The sequence below is a fragment of the Pan troglodytes genome, chromosome 3 (genome assembly GCF_028858775.2).
Source record: "Pan troglodytes isolate AG18354 chromosome 3, NHGRI_mPanTro3-v2.0_pri, whole genome shotgun sequence".
NCBI classification, from domain to species: domain Eukaryota; kingdom Metazoa; phylum Chordata; class Mammalia; order Primates; family Hominidae; genus Pan; species Pan troglodytes.
The window spans coordinates 53,900,673-53,919,381 of NC_072401.2; the positions used below are offsets into that span (position 1 = coordinate 53,900,673).

The window sequence follows — 18,709 nt, forward strand, 5'->3', positions numbered from 1 at the left end:
CAGGGCTCAGGGCATAAAACCCCTCCTAGCCTCTGGAATGTGTCCAGACTCACTGGCCCCTTGCTCCTTGCTCTCCCAAAATCATAAATTGATTGTATCTTGAATTAGAAGAACCTGTTCTCCATTATCTCAAGTAGCAGAGCATATGCTAAACCGTGACAGCTACACTTGATGCACCACTGCCTTTCTACCCTCAATGTCCTCATGTCCTCACCTGTTTACCCCCATGTCCACACGTCCTCACCACCTGCTTCTTTGTTTGATTACCAGTAAATAGTATGGGCTCCCAGAGCTCAGGGCCTTCACAGCCTCCATACTAGCGTTGGCTCCCTGGACCCACCGTATGTACTCTTAACTTGTCTTGTCTCATTCCTTTGACTCCGTTGGACTTCATAGCCACCACGACCTGGTGTTGAGTCTGATCACCCCAACAAACAGTAATAAAAAATATTGCCAACAAAAAGAAGTCCAGGACCGGATGGATTCACAGCTAAATTATATCAGACATTCAAAGATGAATTGGTACCAATTTCACTGAAACTATTCCAATGATAGAGAATGAGGAAATCCTCCCTAAGTCATTCCATGAAGCCAGTATCACCCTAATACCGAAACCAGGAAAAGACATAACAACAACAAAAACAATTACAGACTAATATCCCTGATGAACTTGGAAACAAAAATCTACAACAAAATACTAGCTAACTGGATCCAACAGCATATCAAAAAGATAATATGCCATGATCAAGTGAGTTTCATACCAGGGATACAGGGGTGGTTTAACTTACGCAAGTCAATAAGTGTGATACATCACATCAACAGAATTAAAAACAAAGATCATTTGATCATCTCAATAGATGCAGAAAAAGCATTTGAGAAAATCCAGCATTGCTTTATGATTAAAACCCCTGGTAAAATCGGCATAGAAGGGGCATTAAGGTAATAAAAGCCATCTATGACAAACCCACAGCCAACATTATAATGAATGGGGAAAAGTTGAAAGCATTTCCCTAAGAACTGGAACAAGACAAGGATGCCCATTTTCATCACTGCTATTCAACATTGTACTAGAAGTCCCAGCCAGAGGAGTCAGACAAGGGAAGGAAAGGCATCCAAATCGGTAAAGAAGTCAAACTGTCACTGTTCGCTGATGATATGATCATATACCTAGAAAATGCTGAAGACTCTATCTACCCAGAGGAAAAGAAATCATATGAAAAAGACACTTGCACACGTGTCTTCATAGCAGCACAATACGCAACTGAAAAAATATGGAACCAGCTCAAATGCCAACAAGTGCAAGTGGATAAAGAAAATGTGGTATATATATTTACTATGGAATACTACTCAGCCATAAAAAGGAGCAAAATAATAGCATTTGCAGCAACCTGGGTGGAGTTGGAGACCATTATTCTAAGTGAAGTAACTCAGGAATAGAAAACCAAACATTGTATGTTCTCACACGTGGGAGCTAAGCTATGAGGATGCAAAGGCATAAGAATGATATAATGGACTCTGGGGACTTGGGGGGAAGGGTAGGAGGCGGGTGAGGGATAAAAGACTACACATTGGATACCGTGTTTACTGCTTGGGTGATGTGTGCACCAAAATCTCAGAAATCTCCACTAAAGAACTTTTCCATGCAACCAAACACCACCTGCTCCCCAAAAACTTCTGAAATTAAAAATATATAAATAAAATAAAATAACAAAAATTAGCTGGGCCTAGTGGCTTGCATCTGTAGTCCCAGTTACTTGGAAGACTGACCTGGGAGAATTGCTTGAGTCTGGGAGGCAGAGGTTGCAGTGAACCGAGATCATGCCACTGCGCTCTGCCTGAGTGACAGAGTGAGATCCTGTCTCAATAAAATAAAAAGGATTTTTTAAAAAGTTATAATTGTTTATTCTTTCTCTGCCCTTTTAAGATGTATGTAAATCTTCTTAAAAGCTTTAAAAAAGTCTCCTGCCACCTTTACAACACAGGAATGTTTTTCTTAAGGACTTGGGAGTGAACCCTTTGAAGTGTAATCATCAAGAAAGACAGCCCCTCCTCTCTCCATTTCTGTGGGAGGGCAGGAGCCTAACTCTAAGGTGCCTGGCTCTAAGTTGCAAAACTACCTCCTGTCATAAAGATATGAGAAGTTTTATTTTTCCTTCGGATAAAGGCAATTAACACAGACGGCCAGCCCAATTATCCAGTGAATTTTGGATGAACTATGTGTGACAATGGTGCTGTCAAGTCCTCTACCTGAAAACATGTATGTAATGGACTGTATCTGCCTAGATATAGGAAAGGGTGAGATTCCTTTCTGACTTTGCAATCTGCAATCTCTTCAGCAGATTGCCTGTGATGCACATCACATTCTGGTTTAATACCTATTCAATAATAAATTGTCTTTCCCTTCTGTGTTTGTGGGGAGGTCTCCTGGTTTGGCAGGAGATTTTATTTGTAATTACATTCCCCCAACATCATCAGAACCTGGGAAGACGGCATGACTGTGTCACACATCGCTCAGGGATAGGGTAGCAGCCCAAAGATCAAGCCTGAATGTCCCAAGACATACTGATCTTCAATAGTCCAGGGAGACTCTGAGGGTGGAAAGCAGGCCAGGGACACTCTCCTTTTAGTGAGGTGGAGTGAGAGTGGAGAGTCCAAATACCAGTTTTGAGGTCCCTTGAAGAAGGGTTATGGAAAAGCACACTTGTGACTGGGCCTTGAGGGACTATGGACTAACCTGCTATGCTTCTCACACTTTACTCATGGGTCATAGGTTGTTCTTTTTCAAATGCAAATTTTGTTTAGTTGGCCCAGACCAGGGCCTGAGAGTCTCTATTTCTAACAAGCTCCTAGGTGGTTCCAATGCAACGTCTGGGGATCACACTTTGAGTAGCAAGGGATTAGAGGAAGAGAGCGGTGATAATAAAGACAACTGTGATAATATTGTGATGCACATCACATTCTGATTCTGATTCTGGATTATACAGGATTCTGCTATCTTCTCACAGTACCCAGCCAAATTTTGATGAATTCTCAAAGTTAGACTTCTGGCTAAGTAGGACCCAATAAGGGGTGGGCTACTGTACCACTCCCCAGGATGCAGATTACCCAAATCTCACTGGAAATCTACCAAGAAGGAGACAATTCTGTCTCCCAAAGCCTTTCACAGGCCAAGCACTGTATGTGTTTGGAGGGAACACTTGGTTAAGCCACTTGCAGAAATGAGCTGAGGTTAAAATAAAGTAATTCCAAGGAAGGTAGTTTTCATTAACACCTGGAGGACTGTTTTACTGAATGGTGTACAAACATGCCCCCAGAGCTGGATTGACAAGAGGTTGACATCTGCTACCAGCCCCCACAAAGCCTTACCTTTGATATTGAACGAAAATATGGCTTTGAAGGGGTGTGAAATTATCATTAGTCTGATGCATCCACCTGTCAAGGTCTGATCCTGCCAGAGAATTCTTACACCTACATGGTCGATTCCCATGCACGAGGCTTCACCTGGGCCTCTTCCCCCCTGCCTTTCTTCTGAGCTTCAGCTTGGAACTCTTGCCTGACCAAGACTTAAACTAGGCGCTCAGCTGGGGCTTACTAGTCCTCCATAGTAGAAATATCCATGACCAGGGTCTTCTTCCCCTACCCAGACCTTTGAAAAATTAATAGATGTGAAGTCCTTAGAACAGAGCTTGGCATATAGCAAGTAATATTTACCTTTTGCTCAGACATAGTAAATAGAGTTTGAGAGAACTTCAACAGTGACAAGCAAAGGATGGGTTTGTGCTGTTGACTCTGAAAGAATGTGAAGGACCAAAACCCTCCTCTGATGATTACCCGGAACTTGAGAGGCTCCTCTAGGACAGGGCTGGTGGAGGCAGCGGAGAGTTAAGGACTAAGGAGAAGATAGGAAAAAGGCCGGGCATGGTGGCTCATGCCTGTAATCCCAGCACTTTGGAAGGCCGAGGCAGGTGGATCACCTGAAGTCAGGAGTTTGAGACTGGCCTGGCCAACATGGTGAAACCCCGTCTGTACTAAAAAATACAAAAATTAGCTGGGCATGGTGGCTCACGCCTATAGTCCCAGCTACTGGGGAGGCCAAGGCACGAGGATTGCTTGAACCCAGAAGGCCAAGGTTGCAGTGAGCTGAGATCATGCCACTGCACTCCAGCCTGGGCAACAGAGTGAGATTCGGTCTCAAAAAAAAAGAAGATAGGAAAGATGATGCCCAGATGTTCATGAATTGGACACTGGAAGGATTGGAGACTGAATTTAAAAGTAGTATTTTGTACCACTGAATATTGAGATTTTTCTTCAGATAAAGGATTGGGCCTGCCCAGCCTCCCTGAAATTCTGTGTAGGCCTCATTCTTAAATGTGCAGTTTCTTTTTGTTGTTTCATATAGAGATATTAGTATACCAGGTGGATCCCTTCATGGTAGTCACCTATTGTTAAAGAGTTTGGGATGAATTCCACAACATCATGTGGCATAGATTAAGGAATATGCATTTTTTTCCTTTGATTTTTATTTTAGGTTCAGGTGGTACATGTGCATGTTTGTTACACAGGTAAACTGGGTGTCGCTGAGGTTTGGTGTGCGAAGGATCCTGTCACGCAGGTAGTGAGCATGATACCCAATAGGTAGGTTTTCAACCTATACTCCTCACCCACGTCCTCCTTCAAGTAGTCTCCAGTGTCAATTGTTCCCATCTTTGTGTCCGTTTGTGTTTGATGCTTAGCTCTTTAGCTAATAAGTGATAACATGCGGTATTTTGTTCTCTGTTTTTGCAGTAGTTCGCTTGAAATAATGGGGAATAGGCCGGGTGCGGTGGCTCATGCCTGTAATCCCAGCACTTTAGGAAGCCAAGGCGGATGGATCACCTGAGGTCAGGAGTTCAAGACCAGCCTGGCCAATGTGATGAAATCCCGTCTCTGCTAAAAATACAAAAAATTAGGCAGACGTGGTACCAGGTGCCTGTAATCCCAGCTACTCGGGAGGCTGAGGCAGGAGAACCGCTTGAACCCAGGAGGCAGAGGTTGCAGTGAGCTGAGATTGCACCACTGCACTCCATCCTGAGCAACAAGAGCAAAACTTCATCTCCCCCATGCCAAACAAAAGAGGAGTAATGGGGAATAGGCTTTAGTGGGGAAAAGAAAAACTCCCCAGGCCAGGACCAGTGAGGCAGTGGTCGCCCAAGCTTACCATTAGTGAAGCAGGTGAAGGCTGCTGGGCTGTATGATTCTGTTCCAGAGGAGAAAGCCTGTCCCCTTCCCCTGCCACAATGGGTTTTTCTTCCTGTGGGCAGGTATGGGAAAGTGGCCTTGTTCATAAGGGAATATACAGATTGCATGGTGCCAGGCAGTCTGGACTTAGGGAGCTGACTCTTTACAGGAGTTGATTAGGAATCAGTGAGGGACCTTGGGGCCTATGAGTTGTACAGTTTCCCATGGGGAAATAAAGAGGACCAGGAGGAAGCTGCCATCCCCAGGGGAAGCTGAGTGTGTGTACTGACTCCGCTGAGAGAATGAAGAAACCCCTGTGGTCCCAGCTGATCCCAGGTGAGCACCTGGAAGCATTCTTGTACAATCTTGCTTCTTATGTAACAGAAAATGTACCTATGACTGGTTATCCCTTTTATTTCTCCCTGGGTAAAAAACTGCCAGAACTTTCTAGAATTCTTTTCCCATCACTGATTTTTAAAAAGATCATATTCTATGAGGGACCATTACTCACATCAGAAATGGCAGATGAGAAAGAAAAGAAAAGAAGTCTGCACTGTAGTAGCATGTATCAGGACTTCATTCTTTCTTTAAGAGACAGGATCTAGCTCTGTCACAGGCTGGAGTACAGTGGCACAATCAGCTCACTGCAGCCTTGAACTCCTGGACTCGAGGAATCCTCCTATCTCACCTCATAAGTAAGCTGGGACTATAGGTGCATGCCACTGTGCCCATCTAATTTTTAATTTTTCTGTAGAGATAGGGTCTTGCTATGATGCCCAGGCTAGTCTTGAACTCCTGGTCCCAAGCAATCCTCCTGCCTCAGTCTCCCAAAATACTGGTATTACAGGTATGAGCCACCACACCCAGCCTATTTCTTTCCTTTTTATAGCTGAATAGTATTTTCCACTGTATGTCTATAACATATTTTGTGTATCTATTATTGTCTGATGACATTTGGGTCGGTTCCACCTTTTGACTATTGTGAACAATGCTGCTATGAACACTGGTTTACAAGTATTTGTTTGAGTACCTGTCTTCAATTTTGGGGGTTATATACCTAGGAAGAGAGTTGCTAGGTCATATGATAATTCTGTTTAACTTTTTAAAGAACTGTGATTTGCATCTCTGTCTCCTCTGGTTTGATTCAAAATGGAGGAAACAGTTCTGCTTAAGATAGCTTACAGTGCAATTGAAGCAAACACTACTCATTAATATTCTGAAACGTTTTTCATTGACACTAAAAAGAAATAGTATTTATTTATGAAAGAACTGGAAATGCTTACAACTGTTGTAAAGTTAACTGAATAGCAGTCTTCTCTGAGGTTTGATGAGTATAGGAGGCTTCTAGGTAATCATTTCAGAGTCTCAGGATATGTGGTGGGTGCAGTGGTTAGAAGTCATGCGGGGACCAGGTTAGTGGTGAGGGGCGGGGCTTATTTTTACCCTTTCCATAGTCTAATATCTAAGCCCCCCATTCCCCATTCCACTACTGCACCCCTATCTCTGGCCAAATATCTTCTCCCCACCACTCCAGGCTGACAAAGTCTGCCTCTACCCTCAGACAGTCCCCTCTTCACTCTCCATCCCCCCTTTCTCCCCTCAGAAAGAGATGCTGAGTAAACCTGGCTTTCTCGTTTATACAGCTTCTCCCCATGGAACACATCATTAAAGAATAACTGTGACCTCTCGTGTTGTTTATTTAGCCCTGATTTCACAACATGCAGGAAATCAGACAGCCTTGATATTTCACAATATGCTGGCTTTGCCACAGTGAGTTTAAACCCAACCCAAGCTTCATTTGCTTCTAGAAAGTACCATCAAAGTACCTCAAGTGAGAACACATTAGAATACATTTCACGTCAGAATATACCTTAGATATATTGCAAAGTATAATTTTGGCCACCGGACTGGCAACTCCTTCCTGGCTCTCCATTCTAGTTCAACATCAGGTTCAGGCAGAGGCATTGTCTCCCACACACACTAATTCCAACCTGTGCCCCTCCTGGATGCCCAGGTCACCATGAGTATTCCAGTGCCATTGCTTATTTTTATTTTTATTTTTTGCAATTTTCACTGCTTTCCTTTTACTCTCAATAAGCATGAGGCCAGAAGTCCCAAGCAGTGGCTAAGGGGTTAAGAGCCTGGCTAAAGCATCTGACTGACTGGGATTTAGTAATACCTTTGCTTCCTACTGGCCAGTAACATTGGACTACTTAGTCAATCTCTGTGTGCCTCAGTTTCCTTATCCTTAAAATAGAATGTCTACATCATAGGGCATTGTAAGGAGTAAATGAAGTAATGCAAGCCCACTGTCTAGCATAGTGCTCGTACAAGTACTATGTACAAGTAGCAGATAATATTGCTGACATATTCACCCTTTTTGCCCACTATATTTTTCTCCTCTTTGATCTCCTGACTCCTCGCCCTCCAACCACACATTCTATTAGTTAGACAACACTACGCTTGTGTTTTCAGGAAAGGGAAGAGAAAAAGGTGAATAGGATATCTCCTCCTAGTTCCGTGTTTCAATAAGTCTGCATTATTAGGGGAACAAAAAGGAAAATAAGAATTTGAAGAGGGGAATTCTCATTTTCCCATAACCCCAAACAAAATAAAAACCAAACCAAACCAAAACAAACTGGAAAAGATTCCCCTAGTTGGGGGTGCAAAGATGATAATGAGGAAGCCATGAGGTCTTCTTGATCGGAGGAGGCAGTAGACAGGGACATGGGTAACTTCACAGAGTCCCTGTGGCCTGGCACAGGTGCATGTGATATAATATAAATGGTATATGAGCTCTCCTCTGGGATATGTAAGCCTATCTGCATAAAGCAGTTCTGTAATGTAAGAACTTTGGAATGATGGGTAGGGGAGGAGGGAGGAGAGAGTAATTTTTTCTTATGGAGCCTGTATTGCTCAGGATTTAGGATGCCCCACAAACATTTAGGAATAACATATGTCAAATCACTAGGGTGTGATGGTACATTTTATAGATCACCTTCAATAAGAAGAAAGCCAAGACTTTTAGAAGTATCTTGGAGCCTGATCTGTCCCAAAGTAGGCAAGGCCTAGGGCCATTTCCATTCATTTTTAGGCACCTGGAGCATTAAAAGGATTAATAAGTGATAAAAGTACTGTTTCTGTTATTTATCATGGCATAACAAACCACCCCAAAACTTAGTAGCTTGATATGCAGCCATTCATTTGCTCACAATTCTGCAATTTGGACAGGACTCAGCAGGGACAGCTCACTATCTCTGTTCTGTGGGGCATGAGCTTGTATTCATCTGGAAACTTGGTTGGAGTTGTGACATCCATGTGGCCTCTCATTCTTCAGTATCCCTCCCCACATGGTCTCTTATCATTCAGTAGTCTAATCTGAGCTTCTGACATGGCAGTTAGGTCCCAAGAAGGCAAACGAAGAAGCTGCCAGATCTAAACCTGGCACTGGCACATATGGGTTCTGTCATTTTCTACTGGTCAAAGCAGGTCACAAGGCCAGCCCAGATTAAAGGGAGGAAACAGTCTCCACCTTTGACGTGAGGAGCAGCATGAGCCTACAAAAACAGGAAGAATTGTTGGTAGTCTTATTTGGAGATTATCTACCATACAGGGTTATAGACATTGTGGTGTATTTTTTGTTTTATTTTATTGAGATAGGGTCTCACTCTGTCACCCAGGCTGGAGTGCAGTGACACAATCACTGCTCACTGCAGCGTTGACCTTCTGGGCTCAAGTGATCTTCCCACCTCAGCTTCTTGAGTAGCTGGGACCATAAGCAGGTGCAACCATGCCTTGCTAATTTTTTTATTTTTTTGTAGAGACGAAGTCTTGCTACATTACCCAGGCTGATCTCAAACTCCTGGGATCAAGTGATTCTCCTGCCTTGGCTTCCCAAAATGCTGGGATTACAGGCATGAGCCACCTGGCCCGGCCTGTGGTGTATTTTAAATGTTTATATTTAACACATTAACACTTTGAACATAAAAGTATACAATGACTACATCATTAAACTCATTTGAGTATAGTATCAACATTCTAAATTTAAGGTAAAGCCCAAAGAGCCCTCTTGCTTCCCCTCGATAGCCCTTAGAGTCTGTGAAGAAAGCTCTTTTTCTAAGTCCCGAATGATTGCCTAATTTCAACAGGCACCAGCAATCATTCATTAAGTGTACTTGTTCTTCTCAGATAAAGTCTTCTGATTTTAGGTATAGAGAGATCACCGTATCTCCTTGCCACAGCATCAGTCTCCTCATTTTCCGCCCTCGTCTGTTTGTGTTGCTATAACAATACCTGAGATTGGGTAGTGAAAAGAGGTTTATTTGGCTCATGGTTCTGCAGGCTGGACAAGACGCGCGGCACAGACATCTGCATTGGATGAGGGCCTCAGGCTGCTTCCACTCCTGGGAAGGCAGAAAGGGAGCACACCTGTGTGAGGCACATGGGCAGAAAGGAAGCTAGAGAGAGAAGGAGGAGGTGCCAGCTCTTTTCAACAACCCGCTCTCTGACAACTCACTCATGCCTGAGGGAGGCATTAATCTATTCATGAACAATCTCTCCTCAGGACCCAAACACCTCCCATTAGGCCCCACCTCCAACACTGGGGATCAAATTTCAACATGAGATTTGGAGGGAACACAAATCCAAACTGAGGCAGAGAAGTCACCAGGAAGATTCCTGATTGTCTCCCTGCCCTGGCATCAGCCTCCTCATCTAAACTCTGGGAGCAGTAACCCCTTCCCAAGCTGTCTGCCCCTCCAGAGTGTGTTCAGGGTTATTAGTGGCTGGCAAGCAGGGGCTACTCCCTGGATGAGAGGGCAAAGTCTCTCATAGGGTGAGACGATCCTGTGGCAATAAACTAACAATGCCAATTAGCGGTGCAGACATGTCCTATAGATCAGAAATGAGGAGGAAGTCCCAAAGGGCATTGAGAAACTTAAATCTGGATTTTGGGGCTTTGTGTCAAAAGCTTCTGAACATAGCTGTGGGTAGAGAAGATGGAACTGAACAGAAAGACAGCCAGGCCAGCTGCTAAAAAGTTGTGCCAGCCTCGGTGATAAGACAGAGATTACTGTGGGATCACAGACTGCTATTTTGGGAACATACATTATTTTCTTAAAAGCTGTTTATATTTTCTGTAATTAGGTCCTTTTTGTTCTGTCTTATGTTAACATATTTAAAAATGCTAGCCTGGTCAGTTGTGTTAAGAAGAACCAAGAAAGAGGTTTTCATTCGGCTTGTCCAGAGTTTTAAAGGGGAAGTGGCTTACTAACCGCCTGACATAGTGGAAACAGAGTGAGATCCTCAGAGAGCAGGTAAACTGAGGGCAACTTGAGCTGTAAACCCTTGTTTAGAAACTCTCCCACACTGAGATACATTTATCAAATTTGTCTCCATCTCTCCATCCCCACAGTCTGTTACTGTCCTGGTGGCCCAGACAAGAGACAAGAAGGGACCTCAATGAACAATGAAAAGGAAGAGTACCCTGGGATTGGTGGTCCAGGGGTGGGAGGAGTGGGTACCTATGGAGTTTGCCCTCCAGAATGGAGCCCGCAAACAGAAAATCTGATTGTAGCAGTCAGAGAGTAGGGGGTGGAAGTTCAATGTGAGCATGAACTTCTGAGTGCCAAAGTACCTAGGCAGGCAAGTTACCAAATATTTTCTAGTTAGGGAAGGAGAGGACATATAGATGACAGGAGGACTTCAACCAATGCCTAGGTAGGGGACATGTGAGGGTTAGTGGGCTACCATTACTCCTTAAGCAAACTGGGGCACAGAGCAGAGTTAATGTAGCTAACTGAAACTTAACAGCAGAGAAGAGGCAGGATTAGGGGAAGAGAAAGGCTGCCGATTGTGGACACCTGAGGACTGGAGACCACCCACCCATCAGGCTGGGGACAGTTGAATCATTCAGGACCCCACCAGGTTCTATTTGAACACAGGACTGGTCCTCTGGGGCTGCTGCTTGAAGAGCTTTGGTAGCTACAAGATGTCCCAGCCTCAGTTCTGCCCTTACCATCTGCTCCAGTTATCTACTGAGTAACCTACCACACCAACACTCAGTGGCTTAAACAACAACAATCCTTTATTTTGCATTTTGAGCAGGGCTCAGCAGGGACCACTCACCTCTGCTCTATAATGTCTAGGGCCTGTGACTCAAAAGGCTAGGGACAGCTGGGGACTGGTGGGACATTTCTCTTCCTACAGACTCAGGGCTTCTCCCCACAGTCTTTCCCATGTTCTCTGCAGCAGTCTCCGGGTAGCTGAACTTAGGGGTGACTTGAGGCTCCAAGAGCAAGAATTTCCAAAGGCCCCGGCAGAAGTTGCAAGGCATTTATGATCCAGCTTCAGAAGTTCCAGGATATGGTCATTTCCACTGTATTCTATTGGTTTAACAAATTGCTAAAACCTGCCCAAATTCAAAGCGAGAAAGTATAGACCCCACCTCTCAACGAAAGGAGTAACAAATAATTTGCCACCATTTTTAAACCATCATGCTATCTCACCAAGTCTTCAACAAAGCCTCCTAACTGATTTGCTGTCCTCAGATTCTCATTAGTGACAGATTGGGATGCAGCAATGCGCAGAGTAGAAAAAGTGAGGGTTTTGGAAGCCAACAGCCAGCCCTACATCCTGGTTCAAGCAGGATCCACCACTCAGCAACCGGTTGAGCTTGTTAGGTTACTTAACTCAGAGCCCCAGTGTTCTTGAGTGTAAAATGAGGATAATACACTATAGTTGCCAAGAAAATGTACTTCTTGGATCTTGCAGTGTAGATAGCACAACTGACCAATGGCTCCGCCTCAACTGCTGAGCTCTGCTGAAATCCATACCCTGATATTTATCCCTAGGTTGCTGCAAAGGCCAGCTTCCTAAGGCTGCTCCCAGCTCATGACTGAGCACAGCAGGGATACTAAGGCAGGCCTCTTTCTGGGAGATGCCAGACTTCTGGGACAAGCCCATTTGGCTAAAGGATTCCCCACCCCAATGGCCTTGCTGAACTTTTTATACATGAACTGTATATATATCAAATGCTTCCTTCCACCCAACCTTCCTTCCTTGCTTGCCTCTTTCCTTCACAAGGATCACACCTGCATCCCAGGTCCAGCTCCCTGTTTTCCCTCAAAACTCTCTTGCATAGTACCCCCATCTGGAACTGTTTCTGGAGGACTGGGACAAACACAACCTCCTATTCATAGGACTGCCAAGGGTATTAAATGAGTAGAACTGTGCAAAGAAACTAGTAAAGGGCTGGCATAGAAGAAACACTCATTTAACGAACACTTCTTGAGTCCTGGCTGTGTGCAGGTCTTGGTCCTGGGTGTCTGGGACACCATAGTGAGCAAAGCAGGCAAGAACACCAGCGATGCCTGCTTTAAGCTCCTTCCCAACTTCCACATCTTTAACAGGATACCAAGAGCCCTTCAAAGTCTGACCTCTTGGGGCCTCAACACCTCCGACTCCACCCCCTGAACACCTGAGCCTACAGTCAAAAGGAACTTCCTTCTTGCTTCCTACAGGTTTTGCTCTTTCACCCCCAATGCCTTTGCTCACCGTTTCCTTCTCCGTGAAATGCCTCCTCCTCCCTTTTTTGCACATCTTCCTTTCTTGCACATGCCCCTTACGTGACAAACTTATGCATCCCCCAGGCCCCAGTTCAATGTGGGGCCCTAGGTCATCCAGGCAGAACATGCTTGCTGGCATGATCTCAGCAGGCACCTGGTAGAAGCACTTGCTACATTGTGTTGTAATTGCGGTAACGGTGTCCCCGCTAACTTGCGAGCGCCTCTAGAGCAGGGGAATGTCCCAGCCACCTTGAATCCCCAGCGCGTGGCCCATGGGAGGCCCTCAGACCTATCTGCGGAATGAGTAAATGAGTGTGTGAACCAGGTTCGGCGATTTCGGTGGGGCGAGCGCTGGGCCTGCGGTGCAGGGCGCTGGGAGCGGCCAGGCCGGGCCTGGCTCAGGCGCCGCAGCCACTCAGGGCCACCGGGGACCGGCCGGGGAGGGCGCGGGCCGAATCACTGCCGCCGCCGCAGGGCACATGACTGCGGCCTCCGCCCCCGCCCGCCTCCCAGCGCAGTCGCCGGCGGTTGCCTCGCGGGGTTGCGGCGAGCCCGGCCCGCGAACGTCACGTCCCTGCGCACTCCCTGCACTCTCCCGAGCTGCGCTAGGCGGGCGCCACGGCTGCCCGGCGAAGGAAACCGAAACCGAGTCCGGGCCCGTCCCTCCGCGGCCCCATCCGCCCCGTGCACCCGGGGCCGCGCTCGCCAGGCCGCGGAGCCCAGAGCTGCGCGCACGAACCGGGCGCCGGGAGGGCGTGGCGCCGAAGGGTCCCGGGTCTTCGACGCCTCTGCGGCGGCTCCTCCCTCCTTGCAGTTGGATCCCTGGCGGGTGCGGCTCGGCCCGGCCCGTGAGCGGCGCACAGAATGGGCCGGTGCTGCTTCTACACGGCGGGGACGTTGTCCCTGCTCCTGCTGGTGACCAGCGTCACGCTGCTGGTGGCCCGGGTCTTCCAGAAGGCTGTAGACCAGAGTATCGAGAAGGTGAGGCGGGGCGGGCTGTGTGTGTGTTGTGGAGTCGTCCAGCCCACCCTCCCATCCCTGCTGCTGCATCTTGTATGGGAAAGACCTGCACTCAGGCAGGCCCTCCGCGCTAGAGCTCTTCTTGCGTCCCTGTCTTCCAGGGCTTGGTAGGCGAGGGTTAAAGAAGGATAGGGAAGGATGGAGCCGACTCTGTTCCCTTTACAGTGATAAGTAAGGCTATGGATCCTGACTTTTAAAAAGGCCTTCGGTTGTGTTCTGTCGTTTGCATCTCTCCCCACTCCTTCCGTCTACACCCCAATCTCAGGTGGGCCCAAACTTGTTTCCTTCCCACTTCATGAAGAAACAGAACTGAATGAAAGACACCGCAGAAGAGGCAGGTTATGTTGTCTGCTTGCTGTAGCCTTTGAAGTGGTGTGCGCCTGGGGATGAGACGTGGGTGTGCGGTCTATTGTGTTCTTGCCCTCTTGGGCTGGGCAGGGGCAGTTGGTAGCTGGGCCAGTCCTTTAGGCTGGGTGACAATTCATCCATCAGTCTTTGCTGAACGCTGACTTAGTGGCTTTGTATCTTGTACCAACAGTCTGTGTTGCTTTGTCTCACCATGAATTCTTGTTTTTCTCAAACGGCCATAATTTTCAGGCACAGATGCATTTAGATACCCTACAAGAATCTGAACTTGTCTCTTCCTCTAGATGATTGGGCTGGAGAGCCAGTCCTTTAAGAAGACTTCATCTTTTGATTTCACTGGTCATTTCATCTGCCCTTTCCCCCACATCCACCAAGCTGTGTCAAAAGAGGAACAAGAGAGAGTTACTGGGATCATTTTTTCCTTAAAAAAGAAAAAAAAAATCACTGGAGCAGCAGCCTTTCTTGTTAGCATCCATAACTGCACGCTTCATTTCTCCCACTGGTCTGCACTTGCTGCGGCCAGATAAAAAAGCCCAGGCCTAGTCTACTTTGAATCACTGCACTCTCCAGTCAGTAAAGCTGTTTTATTCCAGGTGGCAATGGATATCTTCCTTTAACTGAGTTTCCAAAAGGAATTAAGTGAGTACCTGAAATCTGGCAGTTAAAGGCAGTTTTTCAAAAAGCACCATGGCAAAGCATAATGTAATTTTTAAAGTTCACATTGCCGAGGGAAGACAAGGCCCACTGTCTGAGCGTCTCGAGGGTCAGTTTCCTCTGAGCAATCATGTTCAAGGAAAAAAGAAACTGAATCCTTTCTCCACTCCTGTCCATGTCCAAATCCATGGTGAGCTGTGTTTGAGGATGTAAACTCTTGCTTTGGGTGACTAGAGTAAAGCAATCCAATTATAGTAAATATGTGAGTTTTCTTATATGGCTTTGAAAGGCTGTTTCAAGGAGCCCTATAGGATGAGTGATCTTCCCCGTGGTTCCCATATAGCCAGCCCTTAGAGTCTCTGTGTGTCTCCATTTCTCTGGGTGAGGGGGTGGCTGTAAGGCAACTTGGCTGGGGCCTGAGTTTGTGTTGGTATTTCCAAGTGGTTTTCTCCATGAGGAATGGACTCTGTTCTGATAAGTAATAGTATAGGGAAGTGGACTTTCAGAGCTGCTCAATCCCAGCTAAGGAGGACTGCACGGTGTATTGTATGAAACTAAAGGACAGGGCTAGTTTCAGTGGGCAGGTGTGGAAATACTGTTGTCATTAGAGGTAAGTCACACATCGCTATTCTGCTTTTTCCTGTATTACCTGTAGGGTGGTAGGTAGCATGGGACAGTGGGAAAGATTGAGGATGTTACACTCCTGGGCATGAAACCTAGCTTCCACTATGTCCCAGCTGGGTGACCGTGGGCTGTTTAATCTTACTTGATTCATGTTTTCCCCATCTGTAAATAGGGATAATAAGGACTAATGATCACATCTGCTTTGTCAAATAATTCTTATAACCTTAAGGTGTGATCTTTCTGGGATATAGTTAGTGTTTAATAAGTGATAGCAACTTTATTTTTATTAGAAGCCACACAAAGAAAATACGTGAGATTTGGAGTCAGATTCCATATGTTCAAATCCTATCCTTGCCAGTATAAGCTTTATGACTTACGTCAAGTTACTTAACTTACCTGGTCCTCAATTTTATTGCTTGTAAAACTGGGGATACGAGCTGTTAGCTAACTTGGGCACAGTGATGCATTTACCATGAAACTCGCAAAGTTAAGCTTTGGGTCCCTCACTTGCACAGACCCTTGCGAAGCCCTGTACCTCATTCTGTATCCCAAATTTTCTTTTTTCTTAAGAAGGACCCTTCAAATTGTATAAGCTTCAGGACCCACAAAACCTGGATTTGTCTCTGCATGTGTATTATTGTAGGACCAAGTATAAAGCACTTAGCATAGTATCAGGCACAGAATAGGTAATCAATATATGGCAGTCATCTTTATTGCCACTAGTATTACTATGGGAGAATTCATTCATAACTTGATTCTAATGTAGTTATAATATAATCTACTCTGATATTTCCAGTTCTTTGTTTTTTCATTTGAAGATTGTCTATGCCCCGACTTGTCTACGTTAAAAAGGGAAAAGGGAAAAGGGATGAAATTCAAATGAGTAGGTGTGGGAAGCTTAGTAAGATAATTCCTATCCAAAAAGTTGTCTCAAATGATAATTGTCCTTGAACCCTGCAGTGACCAGAGGTAACTGAAGGGAGACTTTTAATTTTGGCCAGTGAATATCGTGGAAGGAACCAAGACAATTTTGTTTCATTTTTGGCCTCAGTGGTGACTGCCTCGTATTGGGCAAGGCCTGTAATTGTTACTGCTTCAATTTTCTCATTTGCAAGAGAGGCATAATAGTACTTCTCTTTTTCCCACACCCTCTTCCTAGGGGATATTATGAGCATTAATAAGGCATTTCCTTACAAGCGTTTGGGCCTTCATGAAGAGAGCTTTGCAGAGACCCAGCAGTTCCTTTTCCTCCCTTAGGCCTGGAAAGGCAGGAGTTTATGTTACATTTCATCTGATATCCCAGTGAACTGCCTTGACACCTAGCACAGTGCCTGAGATACATATTAAATGCCTCTTCACTCGCCTGTGATCATTTTAATAGAAAGAAGAGTGTCCTGAGAATCAGCAGAACTGAATCAAACATTTTTTTTCTGTCCGTAAGGATTTCTTGGACTAAGCTGAACAAGCACAGTGGCAAGTTATTTAATCCCTCAAAACCTAAGGATCCTCATTTTGAAAATAGGAATAATAAGGATAAGAATACTTAACTCATAGAGTTGTCACAAGAATGAAATAATATGATTTCTATAAAGCACCCAGCACAATGCCTCGCACAATGCCTGAATGTTAACAGTTGTTATGTCTTTAGCTATATTTGTCATCTGTGAATTGAAACTTATTATACAAGCTATGGTTCCTCTTAGCTCCAAACTTCTGAGATCCCATGACCTTTAAGAGCAGCTATGCAGTTCAGAATATGAAGTTTGCGCTCCTAATCTCTGCAGACGTGCTGGCAGGTTGACTGTCTCCCAGTAATAGGGATGCAGAACTGGCCACAGTCAGGGCTGGCCAACAAGGGATGGGCTGGCAAGGGAACCAGTGGGAGACTGTTTACACCTTTGACTTCCTCTTCACAGGTCAAGGCAGGACTGTAGCATTAGGTCTCTCAGATGCAATGAACAGGACAAATACACTTCCCCTTCATCTGGACCTGAGGCTCTGGGCAAGTCAGTACCAGCTGGTTTCTTTTGGGAGCCATAGAAACTCTGGAGCTGTTCTACCGATGCCTCAAGAAGTAAAATATAGGCCAGGCGTGGTGGCTCATGCCTGTTATCCTAACACTTTGGGAGGCTGAATCGGGTGGATCACAAGGTCGGGAGTTCGAGACCAGCCTGGCCAATATGGTGAAACCCTGTCTCTACTAAAAATACAGAAATTAGCTAGGCGTGGTGGCAGGTGCCTGTAGTCCCAGCTACTCGGGAGGCTGAGGCAGGAGAATCGCTTGAATCCGGGAGGCGGAGGTTGCAGTGAGCCAAGATGGCTCCCTTGAACTCCAGCCTGGGCGACAGAGCAAGACTCTGTCTCAAAAAAAATAAAAATAAAAATAGAAAAAGAAGTAAAATGTAATCACTGATAACCAGATTGCTTTGATTGGTGACTATATGGGATCTTGTTTTTTAAAGTCAAATCAGCAAAACATCTTTATTGATGTGTATGTAAAGGCATTCAGCTATATATCATTTTAAAAGGCTCCTTCTTGCATATCTACCTCATCTCCTGAGTTGCCTCTATTCAAAGAAGACTTATCTTAGTCTGAGATTTTTCTTGATCAGAAAAAACCTGTAAAGATATCTTAAATCTGTTATCTTACGGTCAAGGAAATTGAGGCTCTTGGAATAGAAGTGACTTACCTAAAGTCAAATGGAGAGGGAAGGAGAGAGCGTGCCAGCTAGCCTTCTGATCCTGAACCCACTTTTCCCATCTCAAGGATGACCGTACATCCCATTTGCCTGGAATAGTCCTACATGGTTTCTGTGTACCTGTTGTGCTGGTGTAATCACTAACACCCCCTTTCCTCCAAAAGATTTCTGCTTTGGACAATAAATTCTATGGCCATCCGTCACCTCTCATGCTACATTGTCCTTACAGACCACAATGTATCCCGCTTCTTGGCTCTCTTAAGGAGTTGAGGCCTACTCAAACTAGCTCTGGCAAGATAGGATTCTTTTTTTTTTCTTTCTGTAAATCTGGAAGGGGAAGCTCATAGAAATCAAAGGGCAAGAACCATGGCACAGTAAGGCCTCCTGAGAGGACAACCGAAAGTGGAAAGTCAGCAGGAAGCAGGCACACTCTGCCTCCCACTTTTTCCTCTGCTTTCTCCACCAACAGGCTTCCTCTGTTTACTCAGCCTGGCTCTGTACTCATCCGGGCTTGCTCAGCCCCACCTCAGTGTGACTTTCCAGCTGTTGACCTCTCATAGACGT

At 45.5% G+C, this 18,709-nt stretch overlaps 2 protein-coding genes across 3 annotated transcripts in view; one reads left to right on the forward strand and one right to left on the reverse strand.

Annotated features, from left to right (window-relative positions):
- The window catches only part of FAM47E (family with sequence similarity 47 member E), a 70,329-nt gene extending 57,325 nt beyond the window's left edge, over positions 1-13,004 (reverse strand). The window contains exon 1 of one of the 2 annotated variants that reach the window (XM_054682978.2): positions 12,772-13,004. In XM_054682978.2, coding sequence (XP_054538953.1) covers positions 12,772-12,921 — 150 coding nt within the window. In that variant the 5' untranslated portion in view covers positions 12,922-13,004. Of the gene's footprint in view, positions 1-9,510; positions 9,647-12,771 lie in introns of those variants that run through there. The other variant, XM_054682979.2, reaches the window with a different exon arrangement.
- A 201-nt stretch (positions 13,005-13,205) lies between these two features.
- The window catches only part of SCARB2 (scavenger receptor class B member 2), a 55,130-nt gene continuing 49,626 nt past the window's right edge, over positions 13,206-18,709 (forward strand). The window contains exon 1 of the mRNA XM_517214.8: positions 13,206-13,763. Coding sequence (XP_517214.2) covers positions 13,647-13,763 — 117 coding nt within the window. The 5' untranslated portion in view covers positions 13,206-13,646. The remainder of the gene's footprint in view (positions 13,764-18,709) is intronic.